The sequence below is a fragment of the Miscanthus floridulus genome, chromosome 5 (genome assembly GCF_019320115.1).
Source record: "Miscanthus floridulus cultivar M001 chromosome 5, ASM1932011v1, whole genome shotgun sequence".
Classification (NCBI taxonomy): Eukaryota; Viridiplantae; Streptophyta; class Magnoliopsida; order Poales; family Poaceae; genus Miscanthus; species Miscanthus floridulus.
In genome coordinates this window covers 91,748,087-91,768,915 of record NC_089584.1, presented here as the reverse complement: position 1 = coordinate 91,768,915, position 20,829 = coordinate 91,748,087, and the positions used below count along the sequence as shown (strand labels likewise).

The following is a 20,829-nucleotide window of genomic DNA, read 5'->3' as shown; positions in this document are numbered from 1 at the left end:
GCAAGCGGCCCCGCAAGCCCACTTAACCAGCTCCGGAAAAAAAGGCCGGCTAGACAACAGCAGGCTGCCTATTTTTCTGTTGCGGATTGAGGCAGGCTAGCCTGCTGGCGCAAGTGGACAACCTGCAAAACCCGCAAAAGCCCGCAGAGGCCTGCAACCCCATCTCCATCGCGTGCGACTCGCGAACTCCTGTCTCCACCACTGCTAGGTCTCCGCCACCCACGGTCATGCGCGAGGTGTCCGCCGTGGCACCGGCGCCGGCAACGGAGGCCAGCCCCACCAATGCCCCACACACCGCACTGGGCAATAAGTCGTCGTCTGCTCTGGCCGCCAAGGCCCCCGTCGCCAACAAGAAGAGGAAGAAGGGTGCATCCGCCCCTGCTCCGGCCGCCGAGGCCCTGTCGCCAAAAAGGCTAAGATCACCAATGCACTCACGTCCACAGCCAAGCCCTTCAGATCTAGTGCCGCCGCGGCCGCTGCTGTCACTGCGATACGCTTGCTCGTCAGATCCAGAGCTTAGCATGGAGAAGATATATAAGAACGAGAAAGTTCTAGATCCATGCTAAGCCAAGTTGTGCTCAGGCCAAACAAGATATTTATAAGAATGAGAAAGGAGAAACTTCCAGACCCATGCGCGGACCACAGGCTATATATTAGATTGCCTTGCCGTGTTTTGCAAGATTCGGTAGCTTGTGTTAGAACAGTAATCACATAACTTCCACAGAGGTGCTTAATAAGTATTGCCTTAATGATACTTATTATACATGACAAATAATAGAATGTTTTTATACATTTGGTCAAAATTTAAAAAGTTTGCTTTGTCAGAAAGCGAGATGTGCTTTTATTTTGAGACGGAGGGAGTACATCATACCTTTTTTATTCCAACTTATTTCTCTTTGGCTCGCCTACGACCTTTCCACAAGAACTTCGTCATCCCCTTTGCAAGATCTAAAAATGCTCTCCCTCGCCCCCAAAGCCTTATCGCTCGCTGCTCGCCCTCAAAGCCTATCGCTCGCTGCTCGTCCCCGAGCCGCTTGCCCACATCCACGAGAACTTCACCCTTTCCCTTTGCATAAACAGTATGGTGTGACACAGAACGGACGCCACCACATTTAGAGTACATATCATAGACATGTTCAACCCTGATTATAGATCGCTACATGTATGTGGAGTTCATAACGAGATACAGATAGCCCCAAGATCGACAGAGCCAGCTATAGCCTCGCAGCACTTGAGTGTAAGAGTCTCATTCTACCTAGGGATCGGGCGGTATGTGGTTATATGGTATCCCAGAGTGTGGGCGTCACATCCATACATCGTCGATTTGATTAATCTTGAGTAGCTTACGGTTTCCAGTTGCAAGTACTCGATATTAAGATTTTGACTTTTTCACATAAATGAAAGAAGTGGCGGATAGCCCATGGATCATATAGCCAGCTTATTTATGGATGGACTAAAAAAGCAACAAAACATGTTACTCACCCCGCACACCCATGTTCTACAACCACGAGCCATTAAAAAATTAACTTTTTAATCAATTTACTGTGTGCAAAACTGAAATGAAGATATCCTTGATGTTTTATAAGCGTGAGCCATAAAAAACAACTTTTTAATCATTCGACCGTGTGCAGAATTGAAACAAAGATCTCCTAGATGTTCTACAATCACCGTGTGTAGAAATGAAGCTAAGATCTAAAGGTAGGGGCACGTGTACTCTCTTACCTGCCTCCACCGGAAGCCCACCAGTGACGCCGCAGTCGAGGATATGAGCCTCCATCGGAAGCCCACCACCGGAAGCCCACTAGTAACGCCGTCGTAAAAAACGGGTGCGAGGAGCGCCACCCCCGCGAGCGGCAAGACGACGCGATAGGTCACAGCCCTCTATTCCAGCTAGCAGTAACCAGAGGAGAAGAGCGGCAAAGCATCCGCGACGGTTCGCCTCCATACTCGCTGGTAGGTTTCTTCCCTCCCTCCCTCTACTCTTTGTCTTTGAAGAAAGATGAGGGGAAAGACGGAAGTGGGGTTTATTTATATATAGTGGAGGTGGAGGCAGCGCACTCACCGCTCGCCCCAAAAGCTGCTCTCGCTCGTCGCTGCCCACCCCCACCCCCCAAGCCCCAGCAACCACTCTTTCCTCTCAATCACCTACATTGCCTAGTCCGACCCACAGAAGGCGCAACAAGACGAGGGTAGCCCGTAGAAGACACAACAGGACATCATATTAGTAGTTCACTTGTCTTGCGTGTCGCTTTGCTAAATTCCTACTGCATCACTTGTATGCTAATTAATTAACCAATCCTAATTGTAGTTTATGTTCTATATGTTTTGGACTTGCTGTAATTTGAAAATTCTGAATGTGTTATGATTGTTTACCCAGCAACCTACAAGTCACGGATGATTGGTGTCACTTATGTCATAGCAGTTTTCGTCATTGTAAGATGTGATGATGGAGCAGGATAAAATGGTTGGCTATTGTCTTAAGCACAACACTCTGCATTTAGAATCCCTGTTGTTGCTTTGCCACTCGTTCGCCATTCTGGTTGAATGTCTAGGCATCAGGGAGCTATTTCAGATATCTTAATCTTATACTTAACTTACTCTAAATATCAGTATGTAATTGTGTTGTTGAGAGACTCTACTTGCCACGTTGAACTGTATCAGGCTTTTGATTTTAGATTTCTATATCTGTGTTTCCCATATCAAAATGAATAAGGATGGAGTCAAGAACCGAGGGTTGTAAACAGGTTAATGTATGGATAAATTCTATTGTAAATGATATTTTGCGACACTTGTAAATGATATTGTCCCTCTACGGAGCGTCAGCCGCACCTCCCATTTCTTTTTTCTTGGGGACGGATTGTCAAAGTCAACTTGCTACAGGTGCAGAGTACATTTGAACATTAACAACACATCTGATTCGAAAAGAAATACACATCTAACAAACTTATGCCAGTACACAAATCAAGGTTGAAGAACACTCACTAGACTACCATATCACCACTCGCTGCGTCACACGTCCCGTTCTCTCTACCATGTCGAAGCTAACCCGTCGCGTGCTGCTTGGTGCAGACTGCAGAAAGTTGACGCCAACAGCTGAGCATGGCAGGAATAAACAGCAATAACCAGCATGGCAAGAGCATGTCGTACGTTAGTAGGTTGGAGGAGGCCAGGCCGCCAGGGGGTCCGGGTAAACAATCCGAACCAGCTCACCGAGGCCCAAGAAGCAAGTTCGCCATGAGCAAGTTGCCCGCGCTCGGACTCGGAGAAGAGAGCTAGGTCAGAGGTCCAGGATACGACCTTCGCCAGCATCGAAGACGTGGTCGCGTTCGTGGCCCGGCTAGACGAAGAGCTCTCCCTCCTGGTGGGTATCAAATACTAATTCGGTGCCATTGATCGAATTTATTTCTATTGGAACACGCGCCACGTTGATCAAACCAAATCAAACCGAAACCGGTACTTTGCCGAGTGCCGGAAGCTTTATCGAGTATATTTTATTGGGCACTCGACAAATATGGCTTTGTCGAGTGTTTTTTTTCGGCACTCGACAAATATGGCTTTGTCGAGTGCTATTTTTCGGCACTCGGCAAAATGCGTCTTTGCCGAGTGCCTTTTATCTGACACTCGGCAAAGAGGCATTTTGTCGAGTGCCATTTGGCAGCACTCGACAAAATGCGTCTTTGCCGAGTGCCTTTTTTTTTTTACACTCGGCAAAGAGGCATTTTGTCGTGTGCATTTTTTTAGTCCTCGGCAAATCATTTTTTTCAAAACAATTTTTGAGACCCTAAATGAATTCAAATGAAAAACTTTTCATCTACAAAGTTGTATAACTTCTCAAGATCTACAAAGTTTATTTTGGTCATTTTTTTATTTGACAAAGCGACAATAACGCTGTTCATAAAATCTACATCTCTCATATCTTTCATATTAGTTTAATAAAAGTAGAAGAGAGATATATAAGATTTGTGAATAATGTTACTACCACTATGTCGGATGAACAAATGACCAAAATAAACTTTGTAGATCTTGAGAAGTTATGAAATTTTGTAGTTGGCAACATTTTGATTTGAAATCATCTTGTCATGCAAAAACGACGTTTGAATTTGAAAATTTGAAAATTTGAATTTTTCAAAAGACCTTGGATGGAAAAACTTCCTAAATGAAAATTGTAGATCTCCAAAAGTTATAAAACTATGTAGTTGACAACTTTTTGATTTGAAATCATCTTATCATGCAAAACTACGTTTGAATCTCTCAAATTTAAAATTTGAATTTTTCAAACGACCTTGGATGGAAAAACTTTCTAAATGAAAATTGTAGATCTCGAAAAGTTATGAAACTTTGTAGTTGACCAATTTTTTATTTGAATTCATTTAGGACCTCAAACAAGCAATTTACTCTTGATTTAGTATAATATATGAGGATAGATAACGGAATCTAGACACAAGTGATAGTGTAGTGTAGTGGTAGAGCAGCAGACACGCGAGGAAGAGATCGTGAGTTCGAATCCCGCTGGCCACGTTAGCCGCGAATTTTGCTGCAAAAAATGCAGCGACTTCGATGGCCGGTGGCGCTGGACGGACGGGCGCTGGCCGGGGGCGGCCTCCCCCGGAAAAAAAATTTTGCTATTATTTTTGGGTTTTTTTCGCATTTTTATTTTGCCGAGTGTAAATCTTTGCCGAGTGCTTTTCCGGCACTCGGCAAAAGCTTTACCGAGTGCCCGACAAAAAGCACTCGGTGAAGGCTTCTTTGTCGATTAATTTTTTGCCGAGTGTCCTTTATCGAGTGTGGCACTCGGCAAAGCCTTTGTCGAGTGCCGCATGCACTCGGCAAAGTGCCGGTTTCTGCCAAGTGCCGCATGCACTCGGCAAAGTGCCGGTTTCCAGTAGTGCATCTTCAGGTCGACGAGCAAGCGGTCCTCTAGCACTTCGACTGCCCGGAGAAAAGAGCGGATGCGCTACGATCTACGAGACGCGGCTGCCAAGTACCATGGGCTCCTGCAGCTGCAAAAGCAGATCGCGGATCGTGCCGTTCGTCGATGACGACCCCGCGCTTCACTGCGACCGGCGCTCGGCAAGATGTTCTCCCTCTTTGAAAAGTGCATTTAGGGCGAGGCTAATAACATAGCCGACTGTTGGTGATAAGGGTTCTTTGTAGCATTCTCTCAGTCCACCCATATAGCAGTCAGCTCTTCATTATTAATACAGGGTTTACTTGTCTCTCTCACAAAGTTTTTTGATTCTTATGTCTAAACCGGCTATAAGATTACAACCCGCTTCTTCTCTCTCCTCTCCTCTCTTCTTCATCTCAGCATTTAGCCAGTTTACAACCTCTTATTATACTTGCTCTATGTCACGTTGCGAGTACTTGGATGTTACCACCGCTTTCTCCACTGATCCAGCCATGTTCCACTGATTGTTTTGCAGATCAGAGGAGCGTGTACAAGTTCATACAAGAGCGCGAGGCTGCTGACGCCAAGAGCAATCTCATGCCGCGGTACGAGGAGCAAGACATACCGGTAGGATGGATGATGTCGGACACGGGTTTGATTGTCAAGGTGCGTCGCTACATTTAGACACGCTCGTTGTCTGACTGAAGTGAACTACTCCATTTAGCACTACACGGTCACGGTTACTGTAAGCACCTAAAGCCAGCCTGCATTTTAATCTGAGTCCTCGTCTTGTGATGCGATGACATGCACGTGGCAGATCAAAGTCGGCATGCGTCAACCTGGCGAGGGCATGTTCGTTTGAACTTATCCCCGGCTTATCAACTAAAATCTACAGTATTTTTCTTTTACAACAAAACAGCTTCAGCCGACTTTAATACCAGCCGAACAAGAGCCGCCTCAGTGGCAACACCGAGGAGCAGAGCAGGGAGATGGAACTTTTCAACCGTCTCATCTGAAAGAGCAGAACGGGGAAGTCTTGCTCCATCAGGGTGCCAGGTTCGCCTTCCGTGTTCATCAGGCATGAAAGCGCGCCGTTGTCTTTATTTTGTTTTCATGGTTGACAGTTCTAGATTAGTTTTGTCCCGTTGCCAATTTGCAGGCGGATTCACAGCCGAGAGCTTGGATGCTTTTGCGGAGCTAAGAAGGTGACACACTGATGGAACAAACTAACAACCTGTACAGAGTTTTTTTTGGGAGCTCAATCAAATTACCAGTGTGTGATTTGAACTTTAGTGATAGAAAACAAATCTGTAAATGTCCCAGGACATGGGCCTCTAAAATCGTGTGTAGTCCTCCTATACAAAAGAAGAATACGGTAGTAGCTCGCTCTGCTGACTGCTTTTACGTGTACGATTCTTTTACCTCTTCCCATTTCGTGATTGCAAGTGCTCTCTGTTCGTTGCTAGTTCCACATGTCGCCGCGCATGCCACGCGCCCACGCAGCACTGCGGGCGCTGCCACACGTCGCTCAGACTCCGAGCCCTTGCACTTAACCCCCTGGATCCCCGCCCGCCATCGCCCAGCGCCCAACGAATTCTCTCCCCCTTCCATCCGCGCACTCTCGCCTCGCCATGGCAGGCCGGCCGCTGCCCGGGCCACGCGCAGCCCTGCCCAGCCCCGCCGCCGCCCGGCGCGGCCACGCGTCGTCGTCGACGGAGCGCCAGCAGCGCTCGCTGCTCGGAAGCGCCGTCCAGACGTTCCACCACGTCCACGGCTCCACCCAGCACCTCCTGGGCTTCCTCGCGCTGGCCGTCACCCTGACCGCGCTCCTTGTCCTGGCGGGCGTCACGCTCACAGCCGCGCTGGTCCTGCTCAGCCCACTCGTGCTCCTCACCGTCCCGCTCTGGGCGCCCGTGGTGGTCGTGGCGCTGCTGACGGGGGCCGCCTCGCTGCTCGCCTGCTGCGCCGGCGTGGCCGCGGTCGCCGTGGGCACGTGGGCGCACCGCTACTTCACGGGGCGCCACCCCGTCGGCGCGCACCGGGTGGAGTCCGCCGCCGACCACGACCACTACGCCCGCGGGGGCACGGTCGCGGACGTGGCCAGCCGAGTCAGGGGGTACTACGACGCCTACGCGCGAGAGTATGGCGGGTACCCGCCGCGCTCGCACGCTCGGGTCAAGGACGCCGCGCCCGGGGCGTAGCCTAGCCCGTGTGCCGGGGCGGCATGGTTCATGAATCATGGGGCCTCGGGACTCGAGGTCGGATGGTTTCTGAGAGCAGTTCCGAAACTAGTCTATAATACAGGATACCACACTAAAAAAAGTACTGCTTTCCAATCCATGGTTTCTATGAGTAATAACTATTTTCTCTTTCTCTCTCCCAACTCTATCTTTTCCTCCAATGAAAGTGCGACACGAGCTCCCTAGAAACTGGTGGTTTCTCCCCAATGGCGATTTCATGGTTTCTTAGTGCATTGGATCAAGAATAGACCTGGTTTCTTCATGAAGAAACCATTTCTATGATTTTTGCTCTCTTTCTTCATTAATTACGTTGCCACGTCAGCATTTTGCCTACGTGGCAAGTCATTTAATGAGGATAGAAACCATCATCAATGCACCATTGGGACTGTCCTGAGATGTCTTTTTTTCTCGTGCTGTTCATATGTTTTGTCGTGTAGCAGTCGTGTTTCGCTAGAAGCGGTATGCCCACGTAATTTGGATTTAAGGGGTCTTGGAACTATTTCTTGTTTTGATTTTTGAACGAACTTGCATTTACAGTTTCTATCTCTATAGATATAAAAATATTAATATTATTGAAAAAAAACAGATAGCTCAGGCGGTAAAAGAAAAGAAAGAAAACAAACGCCAATACACAGCTGGAACTCTGCGGACCAGCGGACGTCGACAACGATACGGGGCAGACGATAACGATATGGGGGAGTCGACACGCACGGCAAACTCAACATCACTCGACAACGATATCGACACGCATGGTAAAACTTCACAAACTCAACAAATCAACATCACTCGACAACGGTACGCACAATAAAAACTTCACAAACTCAACATCACTCGACAACGATATGGTTGAAGACACGCACCGTAAAACTTCACAAACTCAACATCACATTTCACAAAACTCATCATCACTCAGCTATATGGAGGAGTCGAAAATATGTACGTTTTGGGCATAGCTCCGCCATTGGCTTGGAGCCGTATTGTGTTAAACAAGCTAAAATAAAATAGCTTCATTCATGAAGCCTTTTAAAACGTGCTATGTGCTCTGTGCTCTGTGCTCTCACAAGGGATGAATGAGAGATGTAGCTGAAAATAGTAGCTTCAACTCGCAATGGTGAGCCCCTGCGTGAGATTCTACGAGAGCATATTTTAAGGAGCTTCACATATGGAGTGTTTTGCCAAACAGATCACTAACGCAGCTCCAGTTCCACTGGTAGAGCAGCTCGTGGAGCTAAAGAAAAAAAGTTACTAGTGAAGTGGAGTCATGTCAAACATGTAAGGCGTACAACTTAAACTAAACATCACAAATTGGTGGCCAAACAGGATCAACTTAGACTGAACATCACGACTCGTTGGCTAAATTAAGGTCCTGTTTAGATCTAATAAGATGGTCCTATTTAGATGTAATAAGATTATGTTTAGTTATCCAATAAGATTCCTCTTAGATCCCCTAAATTTCTGTTTAGATCCACATCCACTTATTTTGAATGAGTTGACCCTGTTTGAATCCACTTATTTTCAAAGAGCTTTTTTTGATAAGTTGGCTTTTCACTACTACCCAAAAAAACTGACTTCTAAAAAAAAGATTTTTTACATACTGGCGCCCACAACTTTTGATCTCCCTCGGTATATACATCCTCATCGCCGCCGGCAGCACTGTAGAGAGGACAAACTTGTGGCTCCATCCCCCAACCCATCGGGCCTATGCTCCTCTCTGCTAGGCCCATCTTGCTCGTCGATGGGCCTATCCCGCTCGTGCGGAGCTAAAAGGCGGCGCTTAGCGAGGAGCACAAGGGTGAGTTCGGGCGATGGCATTCGTAGGTGAGTTCAGGGTGGCAATGATGCCAGGCGAGCTCAGCCCGGTGGTGGTCGGCGGGGAGTTCAAGGGCGAGCTTGGGACAAATGACAGTCACTGGTGAACTTGGGCCGATGACAGTCATAGGTGGTCACTAAACTTTTCGTACCTGACTCTACATCACCGGTGCAACTTCTTTAGCCGAACTCATAGGGCTATCGGTCTTTCAGCCGACTGTTGGCTGTAAGGTTTCTTTGCAGCCTTCTCGCAGCCCACCCATATAGTAGTTAGCTATTCACTATTAAATACATGTCCTACTTGTCTCTTCTACAAAGTTTCTTGGTTACGTTCCTGTGCCTAAGCAGGCTGTAAGCTTACAGTCCGCTTCTCCTCTTTCCTCCATCTCAGCATTTAGTCAGCTTACAGCCTGATGTTATACTTGCTCTATGAACACAACCCCTTCCTTGATAGTACGACGCTGCATGCCCATCTGTCACTAAGGTCATGCCATGCATGATGGATCCAGCCTAGGGGTAGAGGGATATGCAAGGAAGCTAAATTCGCCTACCACAACATCAAATCTACGATGTTTGCACCAAGCGATGCCACTAGTGAAGCTATGTCACATGCGAGAGACTCTCTCACTTGACAGGGAAGGCCCCGTCACCATCACCTGCTTACAACAATCCAGTCTTTGGCAATGGTAAGGGAGGCGAGGTCATTTCGGAAGGTCCTAATGGCGGTGCTAGGTCCAAGAGGGATGGGGGAGGGAGGGACCACCCGTGTCGCCAATGAGGACGACATGGGGACCGGAGAAACTCGTGAACCCTCTTGATTTTGAGTATGTGGTGGCATAATTTTATGAATCATAATAGCAGAGGTAGAGATGGCAACGGGTGTATACCTATCGGGTAATACCATCTATGCATGCACTCGACAGATAAAATTATACTTGTTAATATACCCATACTCGTCCACAGGTAAAAAGAATTTACCCATACCCATACCGCGCAAGTAAAAATACTCAACAAGTAACCTGCACTTGAATTCACATACCCGCTATAGAAAACAAAAATCATGAATATATCATATGATTGTCATATATTGACAAATATTTGTAAACAGAAATTGACAATGATAACAGAGCAAGAAAACCAATTAATAATCTAGTAGTCATAGATATGTATATTTCGTAGTTGGTGGACCGTTTGGCACCAGACATGATAAATTAACATACCTGCAGATGAAGAAATAATCCACCTCTTTACAGGCTACTCGGGTTTGTGGAGTATCGTTTGAATTAGGAGACGCACTATAGCATGCTAGTGACTGCCTGCTAACAAATTCGATGTTCCAGACCGAAACAGAGTCGCTCATGCAGCGAAAGCAGAAGTGAGGGGTACTGCCAGCGTGCATGCGTCCAAAACGTGAGCAACAGGTAGTTGAACAACCTCTCATCTACCATTTCTTTTTTGGAAAGGATTCATCACTGTTCATCTACCAAGATCTTACACACGACACAAGTTATATACCAATCAATTTCTTGTACTACATTTTTTTCACTGAAACAATATAATATACTCATTATTAGTTACTCAGTTCCACAAGACAACAGATCGATCGAACACGCCACGAGACACGAGAGGAAGCAGTGAAGTCACCAAAGGAAAACCGTGTCTATCTTCATCCATCCATAAGCTAGCATAGTAGGAGTACGTGCAGGCTGCTGTGCAGTGCAGATCGTCTTATGCGCGATCCATATAGCCGAGCTCGGAAGGATGGACGGGGCTCAGCGGCGGCGGCGGCGACGGCGGCGGTGTGCGGGGCTCCCAAAGCCGCTGGCCCTCGCAGTCGTAGTGTATGGCCCCCGTGAACTCCAGTGGCTGGCACCTACGCCCCAGGAGGATCGTCCGCCGCCACACGCACGCCTCATCGCCGTCGAGGAGGTCGTCGTCGTCGCCTCCTCGCCCGCGCTTCCGCTCCCCCACCTTTCTGGGCGGCTTCACCTTCTTCCTCAGCGTCTTGCTGCGCTTGACGACGACGAAGGCGCTGTCGCTGACGACGTCGCGGTGCCCCCCGCCGCACGGGAAGAACGGACGTCTGGCGACGACGAAAGTGGAGGACGTGATGCTCTTCCTGCGGCGAAGGGGCACCAGCCGCCGGGCCAGGGAGGAGAGGAGGGCGGACATGGCACTGAACATGGCGCGAAGGCAGGGTCGATCGGGTGCAACAGCAAGACTGCAGGTCTGCAAGTGCAATGGAGTGATGGCTTTTTTGGATTACTGTGGGGGCGAGAATCGGAATGCTATTAAAGGGGGAGCTGACGCCCAGTTAGCAGTGGTTTGGTGGACCGTTTAGCACCCGACATGATAAATTATGAAATTATTAGGGCCAGGCACCAAGCAGCATTTCAATTGCGCATTAAGGTTACAGGTTTAAATTTGCTAATTACGCTTTTGAAAATTAAATTATAGGGACCGTTGGAAAATTAATATATGCTATTGGTGATTGGTCACACTTCAAAACGAACTTTTAATAAGAATATTACAAGGAAAAAAGACCAGACCAAAAAATGAATATAATATGCAGAATAGTACGGAAGGAATGAGGTGCACAAAGCAGTGCGGCACTGTGACAGTGCAGAAATGCCAGTATCATTTGAAATTATGAAATTCGAATAGTTTCTATAAAAGGATCACATGGGATTTATAGTAGAATCGTGAATTCAGAGGAAGCTTGAGGAATTAAAACAACAGTTGCAAAAAAATAAATAAATTACAAATTCATTTTCAAGTTCTATTAGAATATGCATATAAGGTGATAAGGATAGCCACCTTTTGCTCTACTAACCACCTACGCCACGTACATCACATTCACTTATCACGGTTGCTCTTCCGCTCATTATACATTCTTTGACAAATTTGTCGACAATGGCATGCATCCTAGCCAGTAGCCACCTCCTTGGATGATGTTCACTTTGTTAACAAGCATAGACCAATTTTCTATTTTTTTTTCAGGGAAGATGAATGAAATTTCAACAATCTAAATAAACCTGGGGACGAATGCGTAGTTTGTGGAAACTTAACAAAAGTAATCTATTTGTAGCATTTGGATAGTTACAACATGCTTTGGACAAGCTTAAGTTCTTAACAGAAAACTTTGGCCGTCACTAGTTTTAAATTATATAGCTTGGAAATGTGAAAATTGTATTGGTGTCATTTTTCTTGAAAATCCACTTATAACATAAAAATTATTGATTGTGTAAATATGATCAATTTTTTTTCAAGAACTTAGGAAGAAGAGTGCCGAACGGACGGTTTACACAACGCAGCTACGGGAGAACCCATAGTGCAGGTTACAAAACCACAGAAAAAAGTGGTTAGGAACCTAAACGACAATAGAATAGAAAAAGAGGCGTTAAGGAGAGACGATCTACCACAAACCTAACTGACTAGACATGCAAATGAAAAATATATCAACACAAGGCTGCCAACATACAAGATGAAGCCGCGGTGGCACAGCATCCACTGAGAAGAAACGACTGCGGTGGCGAAGTATCCGCCCGAGCAAGACCACGCGACAAAGCATCCGCCAGACTCAGCGCGGCAACGTATCCGCAAGTGGGGGGCCAACACGCACTCATCAGCGTCTGCCTGAGGGAGGAACCCGAAGCGACGTCGGCGATAAAGTATCCGCACGAGCAACAACGATGGCAAAGCATCCATCAACGAACAGAGAGCGGCAAAGTATCTGCTGCGAAGAACCAGACGACTGCGGCAACACCAGGCAAGCTAGACAAACCATTACGAAGAGGAGCTTGAAGCGCACACAGGTACAGCGCAGGAAGGAGCCACTCCGGCGAGCGTGACAGGAGAGGGGCTGCAGAAGTGCTCCAACGATGCCTTCAGGAAGGATATTGACATCTGCAGACATCAACAATGCTGGTAGAAGCACACAAGTAGAACTTTCGCCCCCAGCCTGCCCCGACGAATAGAGCCTTCGATGACGCCTTCAAGAAGGTAGATGACGCTTGCCACACCACCGCTGTCGGACCAGAAGAACCGGGCATGGTTTTCGCCTAGAGATTGTAACCGTGACACCCACAGCGGTGGCACTACCGGCCAAAGGCCGAAGCCACCAGTGCGAGCACCATGACTGCAGCCGCCTCCACACCACCACAGTAGCTATCGAGGACCACATACTGGGGTACCCAAAGAGGAGGAGCTAATAACCATCAAACGTTGATACTTCTGAACAGACAAGAACGCGACTGTACTTCTTACCCAAATGACCGAAGGTTGGCTCTGCCTCGCCCGACCTTTGAGGGCTGGCTCTGCCTCACCCGACCCCCGAGGGCTGGCTCCGCCTCGTCTGACCCCTAAGGGCTGGCTCTGCCTTGCACTGACCACCCTCGAGGGCTGGACTCCACCTCGCCCGACGTCCGGGGGCAGGCTCCACCTCGCCCGATGTCCGGGGGCAGGCTCCGCCTCGCCCGACATCCGAGGGTAGGCTCTGCCTCGCCCAACTTCCGGGGGCAGGCTCTGCCTCACCTGACGTCTAGGCGTAGGCTCTGCCTCGCCCGACGTCTGGGGACAGGCTCCGCCTCGCCCGACGTCTGTGCGCTGCTCCTTCATGACTACGCGCACAAATAAGGCGGGGCACTCAAGTCAACCGCAATACCAAGGACCATACCCTGCACACCTATAGAAAAGTACCATCAGGATATGACCAGATGGGCACTTTAAGTCCTTCTAGGCATGTCAGAGCCCAAATAGTGTTGTGGGCACCAACATTTGTCCTACAATGTTATTGGCGCCAGCATTTGCCCTCGGACACGAGTCCTGACTGGAACATACGACATCCACTATGGTCCAGGAGGAAACTCATGTCATCTACAGTACAAACATGGAGCCTCTACGCCATCTGCTCCCTGTAGGGTCACGGCTTGGTACCCTGGTGCGCCACGCCATTCGCCGGAGTGGGATGGGACGTGACCACTTGCTGAACGAAGCCAGAGCATGGTCCTATCAGGATCAGCGAACGTGCTATCCCTAGCACCATTTGCTATGTCAGGAGGGCAGGCTCGAAGGAAAAAGAAGACCAGGCACCTTCGAAGGACCTTCTCTGCCTCTGGTTTTTCCTCTTTCTCTCATCTGTAATCCTTGCTCCCCTTTAATCTATAAAAAGGAGGGTATGGAACCCCACTAATGGGACAGATCAATTCTACACACCACGCATCATATAACACATAGCTAAGAAGCAACCAAGCTCTCGACGCCCTTTCAACCTTTCCATCAGAGACTTAGGACCTATCCCTCTCTCGACCGTTTGTACCCCCTACGATGAACCTTTTAGTGCTAATAACACGAGCAGCAGCAACTAGATGTAGGGACATTCTGCCCGAACCAGTATAAACCTTATGTCTTTTAGCACACCATCTGGGACTAATGCGCAACAAATAGAAATTTACCAGTTGGTGTTTACTCGAAACACCGACAGTTGGCATACCAGGTAGGGGACCTTTGTGCGTTCTGACATTAAACATCAGGCCATGGATGGTTACCCATGGTATCAGCTGGGTCCTAGGTACACACGTGTGCTTTAGGGACCTAGACTTCATCATCATGGTGGGAGGAGAGTTGGTGTTGGCTCACGTTGCCATCCAACCTCTCCCCTCCATCGACCTCAACTACGGGAGGCTTGAGCGCCACCTCGGCATCTCCCTTGGACCCCAGCCATCCAGGGAGGACCCACGCTGCCTCACCCTCTCTTTAGAACACCCCACATGGAGCGCCCCGATAGTGCTTCCGTTCGGTCTCTGCAACGCCGTGGCAACCATTAGCCACCTTGTGGCACATCGCCTGATCCCATCCCCCATGAACAACGAGTTCATGGGGGTGATCGAACATGTCATGGAGTCTCTCCATGACATCCTCGTAGAGGAGCCAAGGTCATCTTCTGGCTCTGACTCCAGCAGGGGAGCCATCACCCCTCTTGGGAATGCTTTATGGCGGGTACCCCTGAGGGACAACGTTGAAAGCATCTCCAAGGAGGAGGCTACCCCGGCGAACAACCTCGGCGACGAGGCCAAGAGGGAGACAACAGCCCCACCTCGCATAGGGGTGGAGCAGCTGAAAGCCAGACACCGAGAGATCGAGGAAGCGTGACTCCAGCTTGTGCAGGAATGCATGAAGCTCAATCGAGAGATCGAGCGCAGTGGAGACGGTGGGAGCGCATGCGCCATGGCCTGTGATGTAAATTGGAGGATCATCGCTAACGATGAAGCCCTTCCTCGCTTCGCCTAGGCAAGCCAGAACATCGCCACTGCAGCGCCCCTGCTCCATGGCCTTCTAGAGGACGCAACGCCTAAGGACCATTAGGCCCACCATGAGATTCGCACGCTACTCGAGCGTGCAGCAGCGCAGTAGGCAGAAAGTTTGTTATCTCAATGATGCGAGCTCGACGTCAGCCATCGTACGCTCTTCAAGCGGCCCGGTGGGGACGTGTTGGTCCACCAGGCACCATAGGGCGGTAGGCAGCACCCTTGACGCAACCACGACACGTGCAACACCCTCGATGCCCACAGACATACCTACGGCGACCCGAGAGAAGGAGCCCACCGCGGCTATCATCCTCATCGCGGCTGATTTTACGACAACGGCGAGGATCGAAGCCCAAGCCCCGGCCTACCGGGCCCTCAGGCTTTAGCCATCACATCCTCAACGCTGCTTTCCCACCAAGGTATCGACCATTGACCAATATCCCAAATTACTCTAGGGAGACAAACCTTGGATTATGGCTCGAAGACTATCGACTTGCCTGCCAAGCCGGTGGTGCAGATAATGATGACTTCATTATCCATAACCTTCCATTGTTCTTAGCCGATTTGGCACGAGTGTGGTTGGAACACCTATCGTCCAACGCAATCTAGAGTTGGGTGGACCTAAAGGAGATCTTTGTAGGAAACTTCCAAGACACATACAAGCGCCTTGGAAACCCATGGGACCTCAAAAACTGCCATCAGAAGGTCAGTGAGACCCTTCGCGGGTGCATCTAGCGCTTCTCCCGTCAGTGCAACGAGCTGCCTAACGTCGCCAACACCGACGTCATAGGAGCTTTCCTATCCAGAACTACCTACGAGTCTCTGGTTCATAAGCTAGGACGCAAGGGCCCATCTCGACAGAATATCGTCAGCAATCCTCTAAGGGGTATCCCACGAAGGTAGATTGATCAGCAGGGAAACTTATGACCAAGAATAAGAAGGCAACAGAGACACATGAGTTAGATAGGTTCAGGCCATCAGTATGACATAATACCCTACTCCTGTGGTTTGTATTAGCTATTTTATGATATTGCGTGTATGCAGATGTATGTATCTTGATGTGGTTTTGGTAATTGAGTGACAACCTAGGTGGACTAATTGAGTTTATGTGAGATACACTGGTGATTAGTCCACAAGTACATGTGTGTGAGCAACATATGCCATGAAGGTGAAAATGGGTTGGAGATGTTGCAAAGCTCACACATGTGATGATGAAGGAGCTCATTGCACATGAGACATGACATTGAGTCATGTGATCAAGGTGGAGAAGATCAAGATAAGACTTGGCTTGATGGTCCGGTTGCAAGCATGAAGGGCAAGTCAGAGGCTTTGGAGCGATGGACCGCGTGGTGGTGAAGCTTGAGCAAGACTTGGCGCTGATGGACGAAGGCAATGGTGAAAAGCAAGTGAAGTCAAGATCGATGAACCAATATGATCACGTGATGATATGAAGTGGATCATATCATTATTGATCATGTTGGTGCATGTGTTGCATCAACATTGGAGGAGATGGAATGGAATGCGCAAGGCAAAGGTATAACCTAGGGCATTTCATTTCACCGGTCATAGGTGTGTAGAGAAGTTGATAACCGGGTTTAGGATAGATGGCCGTACTATCAAGAGGGGCAAATTTGTTTGCATATTAGTCATCTAAGTGCCACTCGAGTGATCTAACTCTGCATCGTTGCTAGGATTGAGTGGCGTGGCAAGTTGAGTGGCTAATCCTTTGGAAAAGGTTTGTGAAAATGCTAACACACATACACATAGTGGTGTACACTTGGTGGTGTTGGCACATTTACAAAGGAGATGAAGTTGGAGTTGATGTGGATCAACTCGGAGAAGGAACGGAGGCAAGGGTTCGAACTCCACTGGCGGAGTGTCCGCCCATAGAGTGCGGATAGTCCGATGGTACCACCGGCACCCTATACAGAAAAGACAGGGTCTCCTAGAGTGGACCGGATGCTGGTCACGTGGTGACCGGATGCTAGGGTCCTATGTCCGGTTAGTGACTGCAGAGAGCGTGCAGGCCTTGGTCTTCGATTGGACGCTGGCGCTGGAATTGATCGGACGCTGACAGGGTGCGTCCGGCTAGGCTGACATATGGTGACGTAGGTGACACAGAAAAGTTGGAGATGGATCGGACGCTGACGCTGTGTCCGATCGTGACCGACCGGACATGTCCGGTCGTGACTGGTACCTTACTAGAAACGACCAGACGCTGGGGTTGCTGCGTCTGGTCAGTTTGAGCAGCTACATTCGGTCATCACTTGACCATTGAGATCAGGTGACTAAGGTTGAACGAAGGCGACACGTGGTGAGCATCCGTTGACCGGACGTTGAGGTCCTGCGTTCGGTCGATATGACCGGCGTGTCCGGTCAACCCGAAAAATGCCTAGTGAAGGGGTAACAACTATTTTAGCCCATGGGGCTATAAATAGAAGGGGTCTCAGCCTTGGGCTTGTAGTGGAGCACACTAGAGCCTTGGTGGCTTGTGTAGTAGTGCTTGGGAGCCCTCCATCTCACATATGCTTGATAGTGATCATCCGATTATGTGAGAGAGCAATTCTAGTGCGATTGCATCGTGAGGTTGCATCGAGTGGCACTAGGTGATCGAGCTGCAATGCTTGTTACTCTTGGAGGTTGCCACCTCCTAGACAGCTTGGTGGTGGTCTCCGTTGAAGCCCGCAAGAAGCTTGTGCGGTGCTCCGAAGAAGAGCTTTGTGAGGGGCATTGTGCTTGCCCCGCGGGAGCCACGAAGAGCAACTTTAGTAAAGCATGTCATTGAGCTATCCTCACTTTTGGGGTAGGTTCTTATGGTGCCCGACATGCAGGCTTGGCAGGTGATACCAGTTAGCCGCCGAACCACCAAGTGAGCGGTCGACACAACAGGGACTAGCGTATTGGCAAGCACGTGAACCTCGGGAGAAAAATCACCGTGTCAACCTTGTTCTTCCCATTGGTTTGCATCCTCATTACACAAGCTTATAATTACTTTCATATACATTGTGCTTGTGTAGTTGCTCTTATATTTAGTTAAGCTTGTGTAGCTCACTAGTTACCTTCTTGCTTGTGTAGCATAGAAGTGGCTCCCTTGCGTGGCTAATTTGGTTTGTGTAACCTTGTTAGTCACATTGCTTAGTTTGTGTAGCTAAGTATTTACGCTCTCTAATTTAGCATTGGTTGCCTTGTTATTGAGCATTGCTAGTGAGCTTAGGTGGCTTTGTGCTTTTGCTTACTAGCATATGTAGGAGCTCCCTTTTTGCTTAAAGTACTAGTGGCATAGGTTTGTGTGACCTTGCTTCTAGAATTGGTTAGGTGAGCTTTAGCTAGCCCGGCACCTTTGTTGCTTAATTAGTATCTTTGGAAGGTGCTAGAGAACATAAATAGAGGGGTGTAGTCTTGGCTAGACCGATAGTTTTAATTCCGCACTTGTTTCGGTTAGCTGACGCGATTAATTTTAGAAAGGACTATTCACCCCCCTCTAGTCCACCATCTCAACCTTACACTGGCGTAGCTGGCGATGTCTGAGCATAGAGGAGTCCTCAGCATAGCCGGTGATGTCCGAGCACTGAGGAGTCCCCGGCGTCTCTAGCGATGTCTGAGCACCGAGGAGTCCCCGGCGTCGCTAGCGATGTCCGTAAGGTAAAGTGTGCCCACTTAGTCCTCGAGCATGAAGAAACTGAGTGTTGAGGAGTAACCAACGTAGCTGGCGATGAAGCACGAATGACGAATAGTCTGGTCAACCGATCGGTGGTGAAGTGAGCATTGAGTAGAAGCGATCGGCGAACAATCCGATCAACTAGTCGGTGACAAAGTCCATGAACCTAGCGGTTCGACCAGTTGATCAGTGGAGAAGTCCGAAGGCTAGGTGATGCGACCACCTGGACGATGATCCTGCAATATAAATATGTAGAACGGGTAGTACATGATGTAAAAATATATGAACTCTGGAGAAAAATCAGCAATGGCGATGAAATAGCGTAAGTAGCTCGACGACCAGTTAGTGTGAAGATGTATTTTATATAAACCACCTGAACAGTTAGTGTGTAGCTGTGTCTCTAGCCCTAACTAGCCCATTAACCATAGCATCGAGCACGGAGCCCGTGCACATGTAGGAGAAACAGGCGTCGCTAAGGAGCCACTGTCGACCACCCATAATGTAGAGCACAGAGCGCGGAGCCCATAGCACGTGTAGGGAGGAGCCAGAGACAGGGCCGTCTTTGGAGGCATCCGAGCATCAACATGACTATTTGGGGGTTCGAAAAATCATTTGGAGAGCAAACATGGAGAAAACAGCTCAGGGAAACATTATGGCGATATACGGAGACTGGAGAATATTTAGAAGAATATTAAAGCATGACTTAGCTTTAAACAAAATGTCTAGTCGGTGGCATATGGCATTATCTGGTCGGCGAGAGGATGGACATCTCCAACCTAGTCGGTGAATTTGCCTCCTAGGGCATCTTGGTAGGTGGTGGCAATGTTGGTGAACCCAAAGGGTAGGGTGGTAACCCCTGGGGTTTCTCGAGCAGCCTCCGATAGATCTAGATTGGAGGGTGGTCGATGCTGAACCAGAGTGTCTAGAGCTGATTTGGCAATGGAGAGGCAATCGGTGAGCTTTAGACCAACCTGATCGATGGATGTGATCAGATCGTCATTGTTGATCTGCCTCCTCTGGTAGCGAGGAAGCGGGCGGTGAGTCATCGATGAAGGTGACCTCGGAGGCAGTTCTGAGATTAGATCTGTAGTCATAGGTGTTGAGGTGATCGGCGTAGCGTTGATCTGCACTGGCTCGATGAGGTCTCTGACTCCATTAGCGCTGATGACCCACGAGATGGATTCGACTATGAAGATCTGGCCAGGCTGCGGGAGGGACGAAGAGTCTATAGAAAAAGCCATCTTGTTCGACAAGAAAATAGCACGCACTCCCCTACCTAGTGCGCCAACTGTCAATAGAATATCGTCGGTAGTCCTCTGAGGAGTATCCCATAAAGGTAGATTGATCGGTAGGGAAACATGTGACCAAGAACATGAAGGCAACGTGGACACATGAGTGAGACAGGTTTAGGCCATCAGTATGACGTAATACCCTACTCCTATGGTCTGTTGGTTTGTATTAGCTATCGTATGATATTACGTGTATGCAGATGTATGTATCTTGTCTGCTAGGGGACCCATGCCTCTCCTTATATACTCTAGAGGGGTAGGGTTATAAGGAAAGTATCCTATTTGGTACTATACTATCTTGTGGTGCACGCCGAGTAGCGCCGTGCATGTCTTGATCTTGTGAGCTGGGCCACCTCTGATGGTGCAGCCCATGTCTTATCTTGTGGATACTGGGGGCCAAACTCCCATAGCCCACGAACCACTAAGGAACTCCTAGACATCGCCACCAGCCACCAGCCACACCTATGGAGAAGAAGCGGTCAGAGCGATCTTCGATCGTCTCGATGGCAAGGCAAGGCAGGACGAGGGCGCTGACGAAGGCACCTCCAATCGTTCTACTAAAAAGAAGAACAAGAAGCAATGGCGCGAGGACTCGCTCGTAGCCACTGCTGACCACAAGGGTGGTCAAAAGCCCATGGAG

General features: G+C 48.8%; 2 protein-coding genes across 2 annotated transcripts; one reads left to right on the top strand and one right to left on the bottom strand.

Moving 5' to 3' along the window:
* Positions 1–6,457: 6,457 nt before the first annotated feature.
* LOC136450231 (oleosin-like) lies at positions 6,458–7,089 on the top strand. The gene has a single exon (XM_066450601.1). The coding sequence runs from the start codon at positions 6,520–6,522 to the stop codon at positions 7,087–7,089; it is 570 nt and encodes a 189-aa protein (XP_066306698.1). The 5' UTR covers positions 6,458–6,519.
* A 3,417-nt stretch (positions 7,090–10,506) lies between these two features.
* On the bottom strand, positions 10,507–11,121 carry LOC136452608 (uncharacterized). The gene has a single exon (XM_066453214.1). The coding sequence runs from the start codon at positions 11,119–11,121 to the stop codon at positions 10,666–10,668; it is 456 nt and encodes a 151-aa protein (XP_066309311.1). The 3' UTR covers positions 10,507–10,665.
* Positions 11,122–20,829: the final 9,708 nt, after the last annotated feature.

Bases quoted from the DNA above. Each gene is read 5' to 3' on its own strand.
- LOC136450231 (XM_066450601.1), top strand. From the start codon at position 6,520: ATGGCAGGCCGGCCGCTGCCCGGGCCACGCGCAGCCCTGCCCAGCCCC.
- LOC136452608 (XM_066453214.1), bottom strand. From the start codon at position 11,121: ATGTTCAGTGCCATGTCCGCCCTCCTCTCCTCCCTGGCCCGGCGGCTG.